At 37.5% G+C, this 22,047-nt stretch overlaps 1 protein-coding gene across 1 annotated transcript in view; it reads right to left on the bottom strand.

The window, feature by feature from the left end:
- The window catches only part of MTMR10 (myotubularin related protein 10), a 30,999-nt gene extending 9,164 nt beyond the window's left edge, over positions 1-21,835 (bottom strand). The window contains exons 1-5 of the mRNA XM_008942215.1: positions 21,697-21,835; positions 12,412-12,548; positions 11,227-11,299; positions 9,018-9,160; positions 775-865 (exon numbers count right to left, since the gene is read on the bottom strand). Of these exons, the coding sequence (XP_008940463.1) occupies positions 775-865; positions 9,018-9,160; positions 11,227-11,299; positions 12,412-12,548; positions 21,697-21,835 (583 nt within the window). The remainder of the gene's footprint in view (positions 1-774; positions 866-9,017; positions 9,161-11,226; positions 11,300-12,411; positions 12,549-21,696) is intronic.
- Positions 21,836-22,047: the final 212 nt, after the last annotated feature.

The raw sequence follows: 22,047 nt of genomic DNA, 5'->3' as shown, positions 1-22,047 counted from the left end.
CCAATTTTGTAACAGGCAAATCAGTGGCTTTTAATGCCAGCTGCTGAGTAAAAGTTTCAGTACCACAGAACTACCTCAGTGGCACTTTCTGTGGTTGGAGGCTTGTTGTGGTAGAACTCGTGGGTTTCAGCTGTGTATTGGCTGGGGAACACTAAGCAGTGACCGCACAGCATTACACTAGAATCAAGTTCCAAAGGCATCTTTTTCAGGCTTACCTAACTGACAAGGTTCAGTTGGAGATTGGCCTTGAGCAGAGAGGGTGTGCTCCAACTCAGCAGGGGTGGTGGAGGTTTTGAGTGGTAAGAACTGCCTAGTAAGCCTCTAGGAAAGAAGGTATGGAGTCCCAAGTTGCACAAATCCTCCTGCAATACCACCAGAAGAGAAACTTATTCCCAAAAGAAGGGCAGGTGAACAAGCCTGCCTGATGGGAGATTAGCTAGGTACCTAGAGTACCGATATAGACATACAATAGGAGGATTGAAGTGTGGATTGAGAAATAGGAGTATTCATGCTGACATAAGTACTGACATAGGTAGATTTGGTTTTTTTTCAGACAGGAAAGACTTTTTTTTTCCGATTTGGGTCATTCACAATGTCTATCACAATGAAAAAGTTAAAACCAAGAGTAAGAGGTTGGGAGTAGGACAAGCCAACTTTACTACCCCTGGAGAAAGCCTCAAATGCTTTTGGACACTGCTTCTAGACATCAATCTTACTAAAATTATGTATTATGATATAGGAAGAAAAAAATAACTAAAATACTTTCATACTTACCTGGATTATGATATATTTCCCCAACATACTCAAATGCAAAGAGGAGCTGAAGATCTGTTGGCTGAGAATAATGAGCTATTGCAAGGCACACCTAGGAAAGAAACGTTTATTACTCTTATTTATAGACATAAAATTGATTGCCCTTAATTATGACAGCGTGAAGCATGCAGAGCAAAAGTAAAAAATCAGTCTTCTGCTGTCTTATTTCCATATTTTGAGATGAGTAAATTATACAGTTAAACATATTCATATTTGCAGGAGACTGTACTTCTGTAATCATAGTAGGCGAGTTCATGACCAACTATCTAGAGTGATTAACTGATAAGAGTGGACTCCTTACAAGAAAAGTCATCACCCAAGCATGATACTCTGTATCAAGAGACAAGGAGGGACTTGGAGCTACTGTGCTGTGCCTACCCACCTACATACAGAAACGAGGAGGAGAAGGGAAAATGAAAAGAGCACAACACACAGGTGGTGAGCACAGTATAGCAAAACCTCATTTGCAATTGGTCTTCTGATAAATATTTTTTTTTTCTTTCTACATAAAGAGTGTTTACGATCAACGTATGAGTGGCCATACTGAGTCAGTTCAAAAGGCACAACCTAGCACTTTGTGCCTGACAGGGGCTAGCAACTGATGCTTGGGGAAGCCAATGAAAACAGGGAAAGCACATCATGAAATTGTACCAGGATATTTTTCCACAGTTCAAGGAGTTTCTGAACTAAAATCCAGTATTAGTATTCAGTGGTATTTGACAGCTACTTCTTGTACAAGATTGTCAGTTGAGCCAAGAGGTTTTTGAAGTGTGACTTCACTTTACAAAAGCCCTGTTGGTTCCTTCCTAAAGTATCATGTTTAACAATAAGTTTGTATCTAATTATTTTTTATTATCTTTTCTACTAATTCCCCCCCTACAGGCATCAGGCTTTACCAGTCTCTGCTAACCAAAACTCAACATTCAAAAAGTTCTGCTCTCGGAAGGAAACACAAGAGGTTGCTCCTTGATGACATCCAGGACCTTTGGCAATCCTGCGTCTCACTAAGTTGTGTTCCAAAATTATGAAGGGCATTGATGAATATAAATGAAAAGCAAATTCTTTGGTAAAAAAGAACAGCTTTTTCCCAAAGTTACTTGAAATATGTAATTCATAGTGGGAGATGTCTTCTTCATGTTAGTCACTTGTAGCTCGTCAAAATTTCTGAAGGTTGTAAGATGTCAGCTTCATTAAATTTTGGCCCAGCCCTTACAGATTCTGTCCCAGATGACTGGGTTTCATTCCCAAAAGAAACCCATCCATAACTTATAGACCCTGCAGGTTTATATCAAGCTCCAACACTGACTGACAATCTGCAATTAATCTATTCATCTGATTTAGCCAGGTTGAGTCACAAGCCCTGCCCTGGGAAGGGAAATTCAGTAGAGACTTAAGGGAGAGATGCATTCTCGAAACAGCAGAGATTAACTTGAGGCACAAGGAAGAGCCTTAGCCAGGTCTTAATGACAATCTCAAGACCAGCATCACATAAGCAACTGATTTTCTACCCATATAAATTGTCTATTTTGGTAAAACCCTAAGACATTAATAGTGCAGCACATGGTTTAGGATTAGATACTAGACTTCAAATACAGTTAAGCTGTGCTAGACTTCATCTCTTTAAATGTGGATATTCACTAGAAATGCAACAGATTTGACAAAAATCATAATATCTAGAAGAATCAAATTCAGGAAGAAACAGAAGTGTTCAAGCAGAGATAGGCAATGTTATTCTTCAAATTTCAGGACTTGATCTGGAATTTTTAGCTTTCCCTTCTTTCCTCAACAATTGCTTCTCTATTTTACTAACACACACCTGCCTTATTTCTAAATATTTAATTAAAAGGAGGCTATAAAACACAAAACTCTCCGCATGTTCAGATACAGAAATTCCATGCGATAAAGTTTTTAATTAGGGACAAAGACATAATATAAGTTCACATTATTATCACCTAAAAATTTTCCTTTCCATTTTCTTCCTTCCCTTCAACTCTTCATGACTTGATATTTGGTAACAGCTGAAAAGATTTATTCACTGTTTACAGTTTTAGATCTTATTTTTGAAAACCATTCTGTGCAACCAAGAAACCGTTTTCTGTTACTAAAGGAAACATTTCTTGCTGTCATAGACATAAAGGAAAGATTTGCATGACACACAACTGAAGCCATACTACTACTGGCAGCACTGCACCACAGAACAACTTGAGAGCTCACTGATGCTAAATTCTGCATGGAGAAAGTTATGGTACTTTTACTAGCTTGTATGCAACATATATGCCAATATAGAACCTTCAACTTATTTTATTTATTTTTGGCTTTTGATGGGGACATTTGTCATTATTTACAAAACCAGTAATGACAGAAGAGTAACTTGTATTGAAAATGGTTTTTCACAAACACCTGCCCCCCCAAAAAAATCCTATATAGAGTCTTAAAAGAATAGTTACTTTTTGCCCCACTCTTTCAGTTCTGCAATGAAACTGCATAAGAAAACAACATTCTGGGGCAGGGGTGGAACCCTCAAAAAAAACACCCAAATAGCCTAAGTGTCACTGGGAAATAGTCTAGCATGACTTTTCAAATGAACATTTATAAGCTCATTTCCAGGATTTTGTAAAACTTTTAGTAACTACCATGAAGTAACTGGAAGTCATGCACATTTTATTACATCTTGTGATTAGAGTGTACAAATCAAAGCCAAAGAAGCCAGCTATTCCAAAATACTTGGCCTCTTCTAACAAGCTACTTTTGCCTGTCATTCACAAAGAAACAAAATGAGAATCTGTGTACATACACTTTTTGGCTTCCATTTCTCTATGTAACTATCAGTTACTGTAGTGAAAGGTGACAGAGCAACTCCTCATCTTCATTTAAGGGACTGAAGGACGAAGGTCTTTTTTACTATGCTGATCTGCTCTCAAGGCTTGCAGATGAACTGCAAGACACAAAAATTCCATTGTGCTGCCAAATAACACAATAGAAATACAGTAAACTATTTTTAAAAGCAGCAGCTGGTATTTCTGTCATTCACTTGCCACATTTGAGAAAGAGTATGTGTGCTGTATTAAGAGGGATAAAACTAGGGTGCAGATGGTAAGCATTCAGACCTGGTCCCCCAAAAATGAGAGGATAGCTGTGCTTTTGAACCCAGCAGCTGAGAAGTGCTCCCAGGTGTTCCACAGTACAGACATAACTCAGAGTACCAGGTACTGCATGCATGAAACAGTCCACCTGTAGATTACAACACAGGCTCAGGACTTTTGCTATTAAAAAGTTAATATTTATTATACTACTGTCTTTGCTTTTACATTTTGGACAAATTCCACTCATACATATACTAAACAAGTATTAAAGACATACTCATTTTTCAGTTTATTCCTCACTAAACCCATATAGTAATTTTATTGCCTGAAAGTTTCAAAAGACAAGCACATTCCACAGATCTCAGCAGATTATCAACACAAGTAGAAAGATCTTAAACTGGAAGACAAGCATGTTGTACAGGAAACGTTCTCATATCAAACTGAAAAATTTGGTAATTTTGCCAATTTACAATTGTGCAAAGCTGAAGATATTTAGGCTCAGTCAAATTAACAAGAGAATAGGCTGCTTGTTGGAAAGTTCATTTATTAAAAGCAGTAAGCATAATGGCTGTAATTATTTCATAGTACAAAAGTAATTTCCCTATGTCAGTATCCTCCTGTTCAAACCCTATTTGAGAAAAATAAATTTACTTTCAGGGCAAGCCCTCTTCTTCTTCAACAGAAATTTTACTAAGGATAAGAGTTTCAAAATATTGCTAATTCTCATGGAAAGGAATTTGGAACAGTCATACTTCAGATGCGCTATGTTAGCATAGCTCTGCATTTCACCTCCTCCCCTAAGCCAGGCCACCTGTTTTAAGAGCTCACTAGAAGGATACTATTTTCCCTTGCTGCTGCAATGCCTACTCTGAGCAGACACCTGTAGCAGAAAGTCATGCAACAGGACCAGATCAAGTCCTGCAGACAGAATTTGTTACTCTTCCTAGGCAGGAAGTCTTCTCAGGAAAATAAGCTTTGAGGTATCAACGCTTTCAGCCCTAAACATCGTGCTCACGTTCCTCTAACTGCTATTGAGAACTGCCTTTTTTTTCCTCCAATAATAATTCCAATACCAGCGATACATTACACTTACTCTGGTTTGAGTACAAACAATGCTGGGTAACAGAGAAGCTGAGGGGGAGGAGAAGATATTAGAAAGGGTCAGGACCATATGTCCAAAACCCTCAGAGTTTCATATTATTCTTCACAACAATCAGGAAAAATTGTTCTGCTTCATTCCAAGTGTTATGACGTGTGAGAAAGTTAGTGTTGACTGCACAGGAAACACAACTTAAGATAAAGAATTTCCCCTCTGATTAAACATGTGCTTCTGAAAGTGCTCCAACACTCATTTAGAAAAGTTCCCTGAAGGAAAAGAACTGAGTGAGTTTCAGAAGAGAAAGGGACTGAGAAAATGGAGATATATTTAGGAAACAGGAGATTATAGGGCGTGTGCCATTCTTGTGCACTGCCAAGTTTCATGTGCGTGGTGGAGCAACACACTATCCATCATCCAGCAGTCATTAACATCTAAAGTGTCAATTTTTCATATATCTTAACTTCCTAGTCTCATGTCAAGTATTGTAGTGGCTAGAAATCAGCAAGAGTTTTCAGTCTGACTGTTTGTTGTGAATTCTGGAACAAAATCATTCGTTTTCTCTTAAGGAATGTGAAATGCCACTTCTTTCAAACTGCCTAACTTCAGACTTCCCCAACTTGCTCACCCCTGCTTCCCCATACTCTGCTTCCTCCCACACCCATCTGGCTTTCCTTCCTTTAGAGACTCTACAGCTTTATTTTAGAGACAAAACAGAATTGAACTATTAAAAACCACTGAGTGCAAGTTTCCACTCCCTCTATTATTCCTTAACTCGTCTCCCAAATATCCATTAACAAAACTAAGGAAGAAAATATTTACTGGACTGATTAATGTTGAGACAGTATTTTATTAGCATGTATTGGCTGCAACTCACGTTTGAAGGGATTTTTCTAACAGAATTGATTTTAAGCTTCTTCATAATCATTTACCCCCAAATAAACTAACTCACCTCAAAATTCAATGCATTCCTCCAATTTCTTTCTGCTTAAAAGCAAAGAAATACACATCTGAAAGTTCTACCAGTATTACCCACGCACCATGTTGATACGCAATCAAGTCAGTCAGACCGTCCACATCTGAAGCCTGACTACTTTCAAACTTGGATCACTCTTCACACTACCAAAAAAAGACCCAGAATACCTCTATTTTAGCAAGGCAGCTTTATCAGGAAGGGCTATTCTCCCTTATTAGCTGTTCAGCAAAACAGACACTTCCTTAGGAACAACAGATCACATTCTCTTTGCTAACACAAATTTCTGTAACTGAATGCTGCTGAGTATTTCCATTATGTTGAAGGAATTATGAGTGAAACAAATTACTGAAACATACAAAGTTAGTGTCTGTTCTCTTTGTAACAATTCCTTATATTCAAAGCTCAATTTAAAAGAATAATTAGGTGTTTTGGTTTTATTTCTTTAACTATTGCTTCAGGCAGAACATTTGCTAGTATCTGGCAACAAATTATAGACATTGATATTCTCATAGTTCAAAATGTATATTTTAGCAGGCAGATATTTCATTTTGACCTATCAGTGCTTTATTCATAGGGTGATACTCCTCTCTATTACCAGGATGACATACAGTTAGAAAGCTTCCTGCTCCAATTTCTATAGCTGACTGTATGTAAAGTTTGCTGAGGGAAGCTATTTATGATTTTTAAATCACTAACATGTAGGTTTCTTGCTTTACAGAACAAACTGTAATGCTAACTGCACTTTCCCTCCACCTTCGGAGGAAACTGGCCTCATTTAGCAATAATGAGACTGCAGGAAACCACTACCAGACACATGGTAGAGAACTGACCATGGAGTCAGAAGTGCTGGGTAGGAGAGGCCTGTGGAGATCACCTAACCCACCCTTCTCTTTGGAGTTGCCAGGATTAGATTTGGTTAGCTGTGAATTTGTCTGGTTGTACCTTGAAAAACATCAAGGACAGAGACCCTTCTCCCTCTGTGGGTAACCTGTTCCAGTGCTGCATGGTTTTCCTGATGTCCAGCTTGAATATCCCAAGATAAGATTATAGCTGCCGCCAGTTATGTCATTTGGCAAGACTAGGTCTCTAACTATGTTTTTAAACGTCAGGACAACCTTGCTAAAATGTACTACTTGAAGGGCAGGAACAGAAACCAGATATAATCTTTTTGAAGTGTGGTGCTAGCATGCCATTTAAATGCCAGAAAGAGTAAAATAACTCCATTTGGTATGTTGGGTAAGACCTTTCTCACTGTGTTCACCAGCATCTCAAAATAATTTAAGCAAAATCCTGATAGAAGAAGCCTGATCTAAGGACACCATGGTTTTAGACATTTATATTTTAATGCCACCAGAATAATGTTATTATGGAAACATTATATATAAAGATTAGGTTAACAGAACCTTAGCCCTTTCAGTAAATATGTGTTTCTGTGATATACCCACCCAAAGTTGCAGCAACCTGCTTGACACATCAAAACTGCAATAGTAGCCCCACAGATGATTCTGTGATTTGCACAAGTTTTCTCCCATTCCTCTAGTAAGTGCATTGTGATAGTTGAAAACTGCAACTGTTACACTTTTGGTCACCACCAGTACTAACTACCCTTATAATCACACAGATTCAGATCCTTATGGATCTCTAGAACTAGATGTTGCTCTTATCAAAAGAAATCATGTTAGACCACATAATAACAAACATCTAAAGCAAGCACCCTCATAAAAAGGTTCCTCTATCTGCTCTTGCATAAGTAAATGCAGCACAAAAACTGTTAATGAGGTGCTGAGTTTATTCTGCCTTCCTCCCTCCTCCAGGCTAATCACTCTTCTTAGCTGTGACAGCCAATTAGAAACAGTTGCTACAAAGACATTTCAGTAGACAGGCTGCTCCACAGAGATTTCAGAGAAGCTGGGAGAGGGGCATTGACTGCTGAAAGATTGCCAGGATGGAAGGTTACAAACAGCAAAGGCAGCATGCAGAAGGAACCCAGAAAAATAGCAAGGAAAGAGCAGTCTGCTCCCTTACTGGGCTTCTGTCCATGGATCTCTGTGAGAAGGTAAAAGGTGAAGAAGTCATTAACTGGTTCATCAGTTCCTCCGTTGATAACAGCAAACAGACTTAGGTCTCAGCAGACGGTTCTTAGGACTTACAGGGTTAAGCTCAAACTTTAACCTACTGAGAAGGGAAATTCTTAAGCCCTGTGAATAAATTGGGTCACTCCTTACAAAATGATTGCTGTGCCATGCCTGGCCACGAAGTGGTGCCATGGAGGTCAGAGGAGCCAGACCTCAAATAACCTACGGCACTGATCCAGAGCAAGCAGGCTGCTGAGCTAGTGTTATGTAGACCAGCCACCTCTGATTTGGAGAAACTCATCTGGACCTTTCCAGGCTAAATAACATTGTATGATTTTGTTGAGACTTATGACATCAAGTGTTAAAAATGGGGAAGGAATGAAATTTCTCTGACTGTACAGAGAGAAGCAATTCCTCTTTTCAAGAAGTATGCAAATCTTTTCTAAGAAAATGTTGAGAAAGAGCATGTAGTTTTATGTAGATTAGACAAACTGGTCATTCCAAGAGCTTGGTGGAGAACCTGCTATGTGATGCAAGTGTATAAGAAGTGTATATACAAGACAGTACACTACTTATGGGTAAATTAAGCTTATGACTTTCAGCAAATTTATCAGTTTCAAACATTTTTATAGAAAATGTAATCCTCTGTTGTACATCTGCAATGCAGTATTCCAATTCCAGTCTTTAAAAAGATTTGTGTAATAAATTAGTATTTTTTAAAAGTACAACAGATTTTACAAGAAGTGCAGGTTTATATTCTATGAAAGAAAGTGAATACAGCACATTAATTTACCTAATAATTTTGACTCTAAAAAAAAAAAAAAATCTATGTATTCTCCTGTAATGGAATCTGATTAATGTGCAATTCTTCCCCCCTACTTCTCTATCAAAACATAAGACAAAATGTTCCTATTAGCAGAGCTGCTGCTACATGTAATGATTACAAGGCAAGATTTCAGAAGAGGGTACAATACCTTTTTTGCACTTTCAGGACCTGCTTCATCAAAACGAAACCTGACAATACGGAAGTCTTTGCAATAAATTATTAATTCAGTTGGATTAAATTTAAGTTTTTGGTTGGGACCAAGTACTTTCTGCTTCCTCTTGGTGTCATTCACTGTAAAGAAAAGACTAAGTTATTGGACTGTTCTTTTCTCAGTATACAACACAAGACTGGTTCAAAAAGATACAGTAATGCTGCTACCAGCAGCTTTTCATTTAATAGTATATTTCAACAGCTCAACTGAGGTACAAAACCTACAGACACTCCTGTTGATCAATCTCCTGTCAAACAAGTGTCTGAATTACTGTTTCCTGTATACCCAGATTATTTTTGTCCACTGACAACTTCACAAACAAGGAATTAACACACAGTATTGCCGAGAGCAATTTTCCTCCCAGATAATTGTGTATGCTCCAATGCCCTTCTGATGCACTAAGATTAACTCCTTATTTCTTAAATAAAACTCAAAAGTTCAAGTATAGTAAATTGCCAGCTGGTCTAGACCTGAATACACAGGCTGTGTTTCTTGGTCTACATCTCCTTTCCAAACAGAGAAAGTTAAGTTGTAAAAAATAAACATCACAGAAGCCACAGAGACTTTCTTTGTGGCAACTGGGAAAGCTGATGCAAGTAGCTCCAGTGATTAATTGACATAGCTGCCAGGTTGGTTGCAGGCATCTTCTGGGTTAAAGTTGAGTAATTCCAGGCAAGTCAAGCATTTCAAGACACCTCTGGCTATTCACCTTCAACATAACAACCATTGAAGAACCTCTTCTGCAGCACTGGTGAAAACCTCACCTTAATTCCTGTTTGTAAAAGTTTATGCTTCACTAAGTTTTGGGTAAACCTGCGTAACAGAAAAACAAAATTTCCTCAAGCGTGTAGCAGGAAATACCACCCTCTCCCTCTAAAGCTCTTCAAGCCTCAATGGTTTTGCTAAACAGAAAGAGCTCCTAGAGAACTTCTACCATTGTTCTCATAAAACTGCAGATATTCGTGCTATTTGACAGTTTGGGGAAACATGAACAGAAGAGTAATCTAGAATCTGTCAGCCCTCAAGTTTCAAAATAAAAGCCATCTGTAGTCCTGTCCCATTTAGGAACAACACATTTCACGTAAGACAGGACATAATTAACAGAATAATTATTTGAGGCTAGCTGACTTTTCTCCCCTATTTAGCAGAATTTATTATATGAGCCTTTGAGATGTTAAATAAGAAGATTGCAACACCACATTTATAAACATCTCTCCATACAAACCTGGTATTAACAGACTTTCCACACTGCTACTGTTTTGGAATTTCTCGGTATTTTTGAAAAGGGGTGACAAACATGAACCAGTGCAAGGTCAACAGCACCTTTTCATAAAAAAAAGATTCACAACTTTCTTCCTCAGATGTACATTAATCTTTTAATTGTGATTACAACCAGCTTCCAGAGTGGAAATGGATTACTGGGTAACCCTGGGCATTGAAAACCTACAAGTAATGATTTGGATTACCTAATGATTTGGATTACCTGCAGTCAGAAAACCAATTATTTAATAGCCCATGCTGTAATCAAGATTGGAATAAAATATCAGTTATAAGAAATTCATCTATTACAAAATGAAAATTATTCTTAAACAGGTTACCCTGAAGTATTACCTTGAAAAATGAGTTTTTGATTTGGTTAAGTATTTTAAAAATTACTTCTTCAGATTAAGATGTATTTTGTCATTTCTAGATTTTTGAAGACCACTAGCTTGCTAAAAATTAGACAAGATTGAAAAAATTGAGCATATATGTTGTCAGATATCCCAGCTATTTGCAAATTGTGTAAGTGATGTACTTTTTGCAATCTAGTGTATTTAAATGGATGAGGTTCAGATGCTTGAATATAAAAAAGTTGCAAAAAAATTCTGTACTGCTGTAACAGGTCTCTATCCTAGAATACCTGTTGATTCAGTATTGTAGTTAAACATAAAACCAATATAAAGATCCAGCCAAATGTGTCTGCTGGCACCTCAAGCTTTATTCAGCTTTTATCCTAATTGTGGACAAACCAAATTCTTCAAATCAGGTAAGATTAATGACATAAACCCTTAAGCACCAACAACTCTGCACAACCTAACAACCAGTAAACAGTTTTGAACTGAGTAAGTTTAAAGAGTGTTATCATGCATGACTATTTTTGACATACCTGTGACAATCTGCTCAATGCATGTTAGTGGGACATCATGTTCACCAAGGAGGAGGTTTTTATAATGGAATTTCTGAAACACATGAACCCACAGCCATTAATTGCAGTTTTGCAGTTCGCAACCAGATATACACCCCAACTTTGAAGAAGCTACAATAAAAATGAGACATGCCTAGACTCTTCTAACATGTACCACCCTTGCCTATTCACAGGCAATTACAGGTGGTGGAAACAGCTCTCTTGTACTCATGAGTACACACCAAAGCACTTAGGAAAACCCAGTGGAGTATGAAAGAGCTTGCACTGAGCTTACTAGCCTCAAAAACTGCTATTAGAAATTCAATATCATGTGAAAAGCAAAATAAATATATATATGATACAAAAAATCTCCAATATTGTAACCACAGAAATAAAAAAAAAAAATACTAATTCAGCTTCCAGGAGTAAGTTTTTACAATTGTTTCATGTTAAAAATTTATTTTTCTAAGCAGCTTTGGTCAAACTTAATAACCATTACTGAACTAGCATCTATTTGCAGAGCTTTACACACGCCTAGTTACTGGAGCGTTTCTTTTAAATGCTCAAAATGAAAGTGTAAACTCTACTGAAAAAAACGCGCAGTTCACAACTTGGATTTCCAAACAGTACTGTATGCTGTGCTGTTCAAAACCAGACTGAGCTTTTGAATGTCACATGTTCTGCTTTGACAAAGGCTTGGTTTTCTTCTCTTTTCTTGTTGCTTCATCTACAACGAAAGCTCATTCCACAATTACTTTGTCCTCTATCAGTAATGCAAATAATACTTGGACACATTCAAGGCATTGCTGATCTGACACTCGTCTAGTCAACGGAACATAGGCAACTGTCTTCTTCAAGGAGGAATGTGGTTTTATACAATTCGTGCTTTGCCATTTGTAAAACCACTTCCCAACGAAGCCTCCATAAACAGAGGTAAACAGAGCTGGGCTGTACTTCCACACCAAACTTACTCCATTCTGGTATTTTCAGTGAAGGGGTGGAACAGCGACACATTCAGAACAGAACAGTGGCACCTCATAACTTAGCCTGCTTTGTATTAGAAGGTATCATTTATATCAGATATGAGACAGATTCACTGCATTCTAATTAAACCCATTTTTCCTGTTGCACCTGTTGTCATGATGTAGCAATGTGGTAACAACAAACCTGTGGTGGCATTGGGTCATCCGTAATAAAGGAAATCTTGAAGTTAGTGCAAACCAATTTGCCCCATAGATCATACTGACTCGTATCTGTTGCGATGCATTTTCTTACAAAATTTACTTCATTTACCACAATTTCACCTAAAACAGAAAACAGGAAAGGGAAAAGAGAAGCCTATATAAATCTTCTAGGTACAACAATTCTAAGTCTATAGTACCAAGAAACCCCTAGCTCTACCCATTTCAAGATACACACCTCTTCTAAGTAAACCTGGAGTTAAACACACATCACTCCAGGGGGGGGAAAAAAAAAAAAAAAAAAAAAAAAGGAAAAAAGGAAAAGATGCACTAAAACCACACACCACTTTACTTATACCCCAATATCAAAATTCTCCACTATTAAAAAAATCTTTGCTTTGGACAACGTTGTCCTTTAAAAAAGGCATATAACTAAAAAGCATCAGCTACTAATTTTTAAAACTTAAATTAGTTGGCCATTGTTAAGTACTTCAGAGAGATTTATGAACTTCATAAATTCAAAATAATCAGTCTACATCTAGTTTTGCACTTAAAAACAGATTTTCAGGTGATTTCATAAAAGAAAAAACAGAACACACACATTAAGCACCCCTCATCATGTCCAAGTTTCTACTGTGACCATCTAATGAAACAGATCAACCATTTCCTTTTGCAAAACAGATGGTCCAAATGAAGGAAGGAAAAAAAAAAAAGCTAATTCATCTAGGATAAGCTATGAAATAAAAAGCCTACAGGCAAGCGAGACAGAGGACAATTCAAAAAGAAAAAGTAAATCACTACACATTGTTATTTTTAGTTCCCTAGCAAAGGTTTCTGAAAGCTAAATAGTAACTTCATTCTTACTTCAGGAAATGAACCTGGCAATTTATTTTACTCCTGTACCAGGCTTTCGCTTCTGTCGCCAGATCAACCACTTCCTGCTGCTGCTATCTACCATAAATAATGTGGGAGTAGAAGCACGTTCAAGAAAAGTGTCATTTTCTACTAGCTGTAGGGTTTTATTTTAAAAAGACTAAGGACTAAAGCTTGCTAAAGCCTAATTTGTTCATAATAGGTCGGGCGTATTTAGCCCCAGTTGCCCAAAATGTCACCCCAGAGTGCCCTGTGCTTTGCAAGAAAGCAGTTAGTTCTTTGAGTGACTATAATGGCAATAATCAGTTACCTGTATGCCCAACCAGTATGGATATAGCTTTGAATAAATCTCTCATCTATCTCCTGATCTAGAGAAGGTATTTTCCTCAGGTCACTCTCACTGCACTCAAGTAACTAAATATTCAAAGAACTGTCTTTAGAACTGCAAACATGTCAGTAGAAGCCCACCTTTTGCTAGTCTTGAGACTCAGTCTCTGCACATGCTCCTCCTCCTAAGCTATTTAGCTAAGCTGCCCTACTAGCCCTCCTGCCCCTAATATGATTAGTCAGCAGCCTGGAAGTCTCTAAAAGCAACAGCTGAGTCCCTGCTTTCAGTTCAGCTATGATAAACAGCTACAAAAATTTCTTGGACTAACTTTGTAACATAGAGCTGGCAGAATTATGTTCATTATTATGGGATTGTTTGAAGATGTTAAGGGGACAAGCTTCACTGATCTGTCATTATCACATACATGCATAATCTATGCTAAAAGCGGCACAAGTTGCGAAAATGCTCCATAGACAGATGTGCTGGAGCTTTAAAGTCTTTTCTCAAATATTACTACACTGTGATTAAACAAGCTTTTGATATTTGGAAAAAAGAAGTGATTCCGACAGCTTCACTACTAACATTCAGCCAAGTCCACAGCAACTGAAAACGTCTTATAAAGGGGTACGTGAGAATGACAAGCCCTACTTCTCTTGAACACTGTAATAAAAATGTTTCAATACCTTTAGCAATCAGGCCTGAAACTTCTTAATAACTTATTAGAAGAAAAATGCTGGACATTTACTTCAACAACTACAAAAGCCCAAGCTGTATATTAAAGCAATTCCTCCTCACAGTTGATGTTAATCTTCAACTACTCAATGTCGAGTTCTCAGTCACATTCTGCCTGTGAGGCTTCCCCACTCCACATTCAGCTGTTCTAAATAGTTTTTATTCTTCCCTCTCTCAGTACCTCCAATGTATCACTGCATTTGATATAAAGTTGTGTAGAGCCAAATACACTATGAAACTAAGTACAACTTCCATAGGTAATTTTTTTTTCCCCATGTAATGTTCTCTTATCTGTTACCAAGTGTACTGTTTTTTAGTATCACACAGGAGACACTCTTCTTAAAAGTATAAATTGCTATTACCAAACTATTTCAGTACTTCATGGCTTTGATGCTACAAAACAGTAAAGAAATAAGAGATCCATGCAAACTTCTTCAATCTAAATCTACCACAGTTTAAAACATGCCTGCTACATCAATCCTCTTTACCAAGGCAGTCCTTTTGACTTCCCACCTCCATTCCTCCTAATTGTGTCCACACTACAACATGTTAACGTTAATCCTATTTTAGTGCAACTTCATTTAATTCTCATTTCACCCAACACAAATACATTCTGGATTTTTTGGCCTAGTTTATCCTTTGTATTCAAGTTTACAGGCCTAACACAGAACTGTCAGTTTTGAACCTGAAAACAGCAAGACAGAGTTCACACTGTTTTCAACCAAAAGGTTTAAACATTTACAGTGAAGCACGAGAAAGTCTGCAATGGAAATTTAATAGATGTACTTTCCAAAAACCTCCAGGAACAGAGCTTTTTTAAATGCAGGGAAATTTTATATTGATCCAGCTTTTACCCTTCATTTAGACATCTATAATGAGCAACATAAAAAGCTGCAAACCTTCCAAACCTACCTCCAAATTTAGGAATGCAGACAAACAACATAAATAGTACGTGTTGGTCTTGCACAATGAACCCTTCTTGGATTTGTAGTTGAGTAGGTGATTTTTCTGTACAAGCGTCAACAATAGAGCTTTTCAGAGATATTACACTGCACATTTTCATAATGTAGCTGCTGCTTTTTTCCAGTAAACAGTCACAAGCTGTTCCAGACACCAAACAGCAGTCAACACTTCCATGTGACTTTAACAGTCAAAGAATGATCTCAGGAGACAAGAGCAGTTTGTTTAAACTCCAGCAGGAAACCAGAATAAAACTTAGAGGTTGCCACCCTTATATATAAAGTCTAATCATGTTTAATAAAAATATTTCTACTCTAAATACACGAATCACAAAAATAGCATGAGACACTGAATGATCTGTCTAGCTAACACACCTTCCACTTACACAGAGCATCAGAAACAGTTACACTTCAGAAAAATTCTGCTAAACCTCCTAAAAGTGCACACAACCTCACTGCTTCACATTTTGGATGCTAAGATAGAGAATTCATGGTACACCTAATCCACCATAATGCAAAACCCGCTACAATCCAAGTAAAATTCAGAAAGTAGAGCGTGCACGTGTGGGAATTGGAGACAACAAAAGCATGACTAAAAAGCCTGAATACAGAGATGAGCAGAACAAGTGATCACTGGGTGCCAGTGCTTCTCTGCACCAGCACCAATTCTGCCTCCCCAGCCTGCGGTCATACTAAATAAGTCTGGCTGAGGTTTTGGTGCAATTTACGTCTGCAAGATTTGAAAACGCAATCCCTAATCATTAACACCCTAAAATAAAGGATGTTCTGCACTGTTTTGCCTACAAATGAACAATATTTTTGTCACTTTTCATGCCATGTCCCACAGGAGCAAGTTTGATATTTCTCTTAACCTTATGAAGGTAGCAATCTGTAAGAAAGTATCTTTAAAATTTTCTTGGCTTTTTTTTGGTGTATTTTTCATCTGGTTTATCACTATTTCTTATCAATAACAGGGCAATCACACAACAAGTAAATTTGATAGATCTGAAAAACTAAGCAAGAACCACTGCAATTAGCACTACATTAGAACCTGTAACTGGAAATTTCCTTATTTTCTCTAGAGACAGGGATCTGGATTCTTTATAGCAGTTGGAGATGCATAAATAATCCTCTTTCACCTCTACAGCTAGTTCTCATGTTTGCTGATTGAAGAGTCTGTACTATCTCAGCTTACAATTCAAGAAACATGCCAACAAAGAGTAACTTACCATATAATCATAGAATGGTTTGGGTTGTGAAGGGGGAAAACCTTAGATGCCTAGCTAGGTAACAGAAACTATGTATCTCCTATAAGTTTGAAGCAGGAGCTCAGTGTGTCCTTGTAGATTAGGTAACAGAAACTACAGATCTATAAATTTGAAGCAGGAGCTTAATTGCTCATTAAGCCCCACAGCTGTGTGCAAACCAGCAAGAACCAGAGAACTCGGCAACCTGTGACAAGGGTGAAGAGTTTACTGTGAGGAAGACTGCTGCCTTCCTCCTGAAGACCCCGGCCCACAATCACCAGATGGCAAGGCGCAAGCGCAAACAAGGGAGAGACCTACAATAATGAGCTCCTGGAACTGATTATAATATAATCTCCGCCTCTTCTCGGGACTCTAACGACTGTGCATGAGTACGTAGATGAGTATGTATAACTTTACCCCATATAATCTCAGGTCTGTGTCCCTTCGGTGTGCGAGTTTGGAGGAACGATCCCCCCTGCCCCCGGCACCGTAACCCGTAACAACCATACCTGCTTTATAACCCTCCCAGAGTCAGAGAGTTTGCTTCCACATGTCAGTTGGAAGGGACCTTAAAAATCATCTAGTTCCAAACTCCCCACCATAGGTGTGGACACATCCCACTACACCAGGTTGCACAAGGACACATCCAGCCTGGTCTTGAACCCAGTGATGGAGCATCCGCAACTTCCCTGGACAATGTGTTCCAGTGTCTCACCACCTTCATAGTGCAGAACTTCTTCCTTACATCTAGTCTAGTCAGTACCGATCCCTGAGGAACACCACTTGTCACTGGTCTCCGCTTGGACATTGAGATGTTGACTGCAACTCTGAGTGTGGCCATCCAGCCAACGCCTTATCCATCACCTGGTCCATCCATCAAATTGGTCTCTCTCCAATTAGGAACCAGGATGTTGTGCAGGACCTGGAATTCCCAGGTTTTCATTTGCTCACTGAGACAGTTGCCAAACCCTCCCATACAAAAGGATTTCTAGCACAGTTTTGCTGCCTATGAATACAGAAGGAATACTGCAGAAGAGCATATCTTAAAACCTTAGTTTTCAGGCCAGAAGGCTGACTGAACAGCATCTAGGACCACAACTTTACTGACATACGAGGTGATGCAGACTGAAGAATATTCCACAAATCTAACAATAGTGACTGAATACAGAAATGCTGCACAGTAAAATAAAGTAACTGAGCAGCTTACAAAATGTTTATGCTGTATTGTACACGTGTATTCACATACATACACGTATCAATACATACCCATAGAGCACACGCACATGAATACATACACATGTATGTTACAATGCTAACATCAATATTTCCAGTAAATTAATAATCTGATACTTGCTAAAGCCAAAGAATGGCTGAAATCAGACTCCATAAATGAATAATGCAAATGTTACAGGCTCAAGAAGTTTGCAAGTACCCTACATACTACGGGAACTTTTGTCAATGCTGTACCACAGGCATAAGAATAGATTTATTAGTATAAACTTTCTTTTATAAACACTGAAATTCTACATCAAAATCTGAATGTGTTTAGTGTACATTCAAGATCTAAAAAACATGAGGAGAATAGAGTATTAAATACTCTATACAGTCATATAATTCCTAAATTCATGATAACCTGCAGTCTGATACACTTAGGAAACTAAACCTCCGTTCCTCATTTATAACACTGATTGCAATTATATTCAATTCAGACAACAGAAAAAATAGCTTGTTTATGTGAAAGAAGGTCCAAAAAGTTCACAATAGAAAAGCTAAAGTTAATGCAAGTAGTCATTTAACTGTTAAAAATGCATGTTAATGAGTTCAGTTGTATTTGGGAAGATCTAAGTCTAAAACTGCTCCAAAATGATTGGTGAATAATTAACTTCTGGAAATTTCTGAGTAATAATTTCCAATAACAATTTCATTAATAAGTAACTGAAATCTAAACTATCTTCACTCATTTAATTGCTTTTTCTTAGCTGTTCTCTTGCAGAGAGAATGCTAAAATTGTATGAGTTTATTAGTATGCACCAAGCACTTAGATGTAAATGTCTCTAATCCTGTCCTAAATGCATCTTCTGTTCAATGTGTTCAGCCGCTTCCAAACTTATGAAAAAAGTATTTGTAAGCTCACTAAATAATTGTCTTTTATCTCTATTCTGATTTTATGAGCTCTTACAATGTATTTAAGGATTTATGGTATGTGAAGACAAAAAAGCTACACACTATTGTACATACCGCCCAACTTTTTTTCTCCCCCCAACCATTTTCTAATACTTTCACAGTTAGTTAAAAAATAGACTAAATTTTCTGTGCATCTGCAGAAAGAAAAAAAGAACCAAAGTAAAAATGTTGTTCAAAAAGGACAGCTCAATACTGTGATTACTGGAGAACACATAACAAATTTGGATATACATCATTTCCACTAATTTTTAATAGGAGAATCTGGTATTTCTGTCAAAAAAATATCTGCTTGGACAGTGGTGTCTACCAAAAGAGCTTGCTTTGCCCATCTGACTAGAAAAACTTATTACAATATCATACATGAACGCTAAGTTTCTTGAGCGTGCTAGCAAAAGAAAAAGAGCATGACAAAAGCCCAGCTAAATTTTAGAAATGCTCAGTAAGGATAAAAGTAGGAAAAAAATAGACTACTTCATAAAAATCTTCAAAGAACAACTATTTTTCTCCCATGCACAACAACAGGATTAAAAATCAGTCTCTCTCCAAAAATGGCTATCCTTTGTGAACCTTGCAAAAGAAATTGAGCACAGGAGGAATGTGAAAAGATAACTGTTTCTCTGAGCTGGGATGGAAGTTCCACAAAAACTTCCCTCATGCCCCAGAAACACAGTGGACACAAGAACATGAAGCAGGCAGCCCACAGTTCACATGGCAAGAAGAGAACATCCATAGAGAGCAAGGCTCTTGTGACCAGCTAGATCCAAAACAAAGTATTGAAGTAGGTTGAAAAGCTGATCATGCTTACAGTGTTCCTTTGATTCAGCAACTTGTTTCACCCCTAAAATGGAAACAGTTCCATATTCAACAAGTATTCTTGTCTCAACCCTTGTGCTGTCACTGCCATTTGTTAAAAACTTTGTTAGTCGCATCATAGAATTGATCCATATGAAAATAATTCTAACTGTATTTTTGTCTTCCTTTTCTGGATCCTGATTTCACCTGAATTAGTTCTCTGATCTGGCTCGTTCTTTGGCTGCACAAAAAAAGTGTCAGCATCAAGTAACTAATAAGAACACACACCTGTGATGAGAAAAAAAAAAGGAATAATAAACAGCTCCTCTTTTTATCAGTATGTATTTTTAGGCCAAATTAAAACAATCCTATCACTTCACCCCACAAAAAGAAAAGTTTTAGCAATTACTTGGTCAGAGCTCTGTAATATGAACAACACAGAAGCCAGCAAGGAGGGAGAGTGTTTTGTGTTTCGCATATTTTTAGCCTGGCTACATGAACTACAGATTCCCAAAGCCTGCCGTTGCTTACACAATATAATCAGTAACAATTTGAGATGACTGAGGCTTTCAGCCTGTTATTTTATAACTACATCACCAAAACAAGTTATACATGCTGTTCTGAACTGGTAACATATTACTGAATCTAGCTTAAATTACCCAGGTTTGGCTTAACCAATAAATCACTGCACAAACACACACTCCTTAGAAATTAGTTCACTGAAGACTTAATTCACTGGAAACAAATATAATTGCCAGGAGATAAAACCCGTGGTAGTTTGGTGAGCTGGCAATTCAAAATCTACACTAACATTGTCCCTTTTCTGGACTTTGATGACTTGTGGCATTAAATATCCATGGGACAAAATGGGCAGAAACCAATTACTTTGGAACTGTTTTGCAGAATGCATATGCAGAAACATTAAAATATTTCATTTTAAAGCATATCCAACATTCTACCTTTAAAGAACAATTTCCATATTGCCATACATTTAATCTGCTGCAAATAAGAAAGTATTTTTGTAGATTTTTACAAATCTTTAATATATTACTAGTCAGAAATGTCAAGAAATGCCCTTTATGTATTCAAAACAGAGAAAGCAGAACAAACTGACTCCATCCAGTAAACTCCACTTGTAAGACTGCATCTGGAACTTAAATACTACATGCAGACTGCCTTAGTAGTATTTGTATCACGCCAATCCTTTGAAAAAGCAAAACCCAAAACAAAACAGGCTGTTAACTGAACCCAAAGCATGTCTGAAAATTTGAGTCAAACAAACAAAAATGTTATAATAGAAAAGAGTATTTACTATGTACTTACTGTAAGTGATGCCTCATTTATTCTAAATATAAGTGAAATGCTTGGTTCACTTTTAAACTTCTTACAGTATGAAAAACCAGTTTGCAGAAAGTTGCTGTTTCGGATTCCAAACCTAGAATTTGAATCTCTCATAAATAAAACTTCCAGTAATCTTCATAGTGTAGGAAAAAAAAAAAAAAAAAAAAAAACCAACAAAAAACCTCCATTACTTTCCAAACTGCCATTCTGTTTTTCTAATCTGGCCATTCTGAAATGTTGAAAATAAGTTCATGGTCTTGGACACAACTCCTGAAAACAAGTTAAAATAACAAATCTATTTCATTTACTTGCCTAATATTACACACTAACTTTAAAATCAAACAAACTTTTACAGTAACAGTTCAATTTCAAATTAGAAATTTGATGCAGGGAAAAACATCTAACCCTGCAATATGATGTCTAAATCAGCTGCGCAATGAGTAAGAGAGCCTTGGCTAGCACACCACAATGCTGGAAATGAGAATTAATTGAATGTGAGTTGGAAAAAAATCAGAAACTGACTTCATAAAAGTTCTGTTGAGTTACTGTCAGCATTGATAGGCTATCACTACTCACCATCAAGAGATGAGCATCCTTAACAGATCAAGCAATACCTACTTGCATATCAACAGCACATTCCAGAATTATCCACAGAAAAAGGTACTGACAGTAGCAGAATTACTACTTCTCCCAAGCAATTAAACAATCCCAGTTTACCCTTTGAGACATTACACCAAAATGATTTCCAGCACACAAGAAAGGCACACCTGACACATCTCTGGGGTTACGCATTAACCCTGGTCTCTATTCCTTACCCGCCTCCTTCCCAGTCACAGTGCCAGCATCGTGCATTGACACTGCAACACTACCACCTCTTTCTCCAGCTCCGAGACACCACAAACCAAATGAAAATGCCAAGAGGTGCAGGGATTCAAAGCAGTCAGGAGCGAACATACCTGGGGTACTAATGCACAAGGGTGCTGCAGCAAAAGCAGTATTTTCCTTCTCCTATCACAAGATGTGTTGCAGCTGCTTTGGAACACATGACTTCACGTACTAACGATTTGCAGAAAGAAAAAAAAAATACAACAAGATCTGGGAGCTAACTTGCAAAAGAATCAGACATCTCTAAAAGATTAAAACTTTCCATTATAAAGTCTTAAAAA

The sequence above is a fragment of the Merops nubicus genome, unplaced genomic scaffold (assembly GCF_000691845.1).
Source record: "Merops nubicus isolate BGI_N331 unplaced genomic scaffold, ASM69184v1 scaffold12556, whole genome shotgun sequence".
NCBI classification, from domain to species: Eukaryota; Metazoa; Chordata; class Aves; order Coraciiformes; family Meropidae; genus Merops; species Merops nubicus.
The sequence above is the reverse complement of the archived record's forward strand: the minus strand, read 5'-3'. Positions and strand labels throughout refer to the sequence as shown.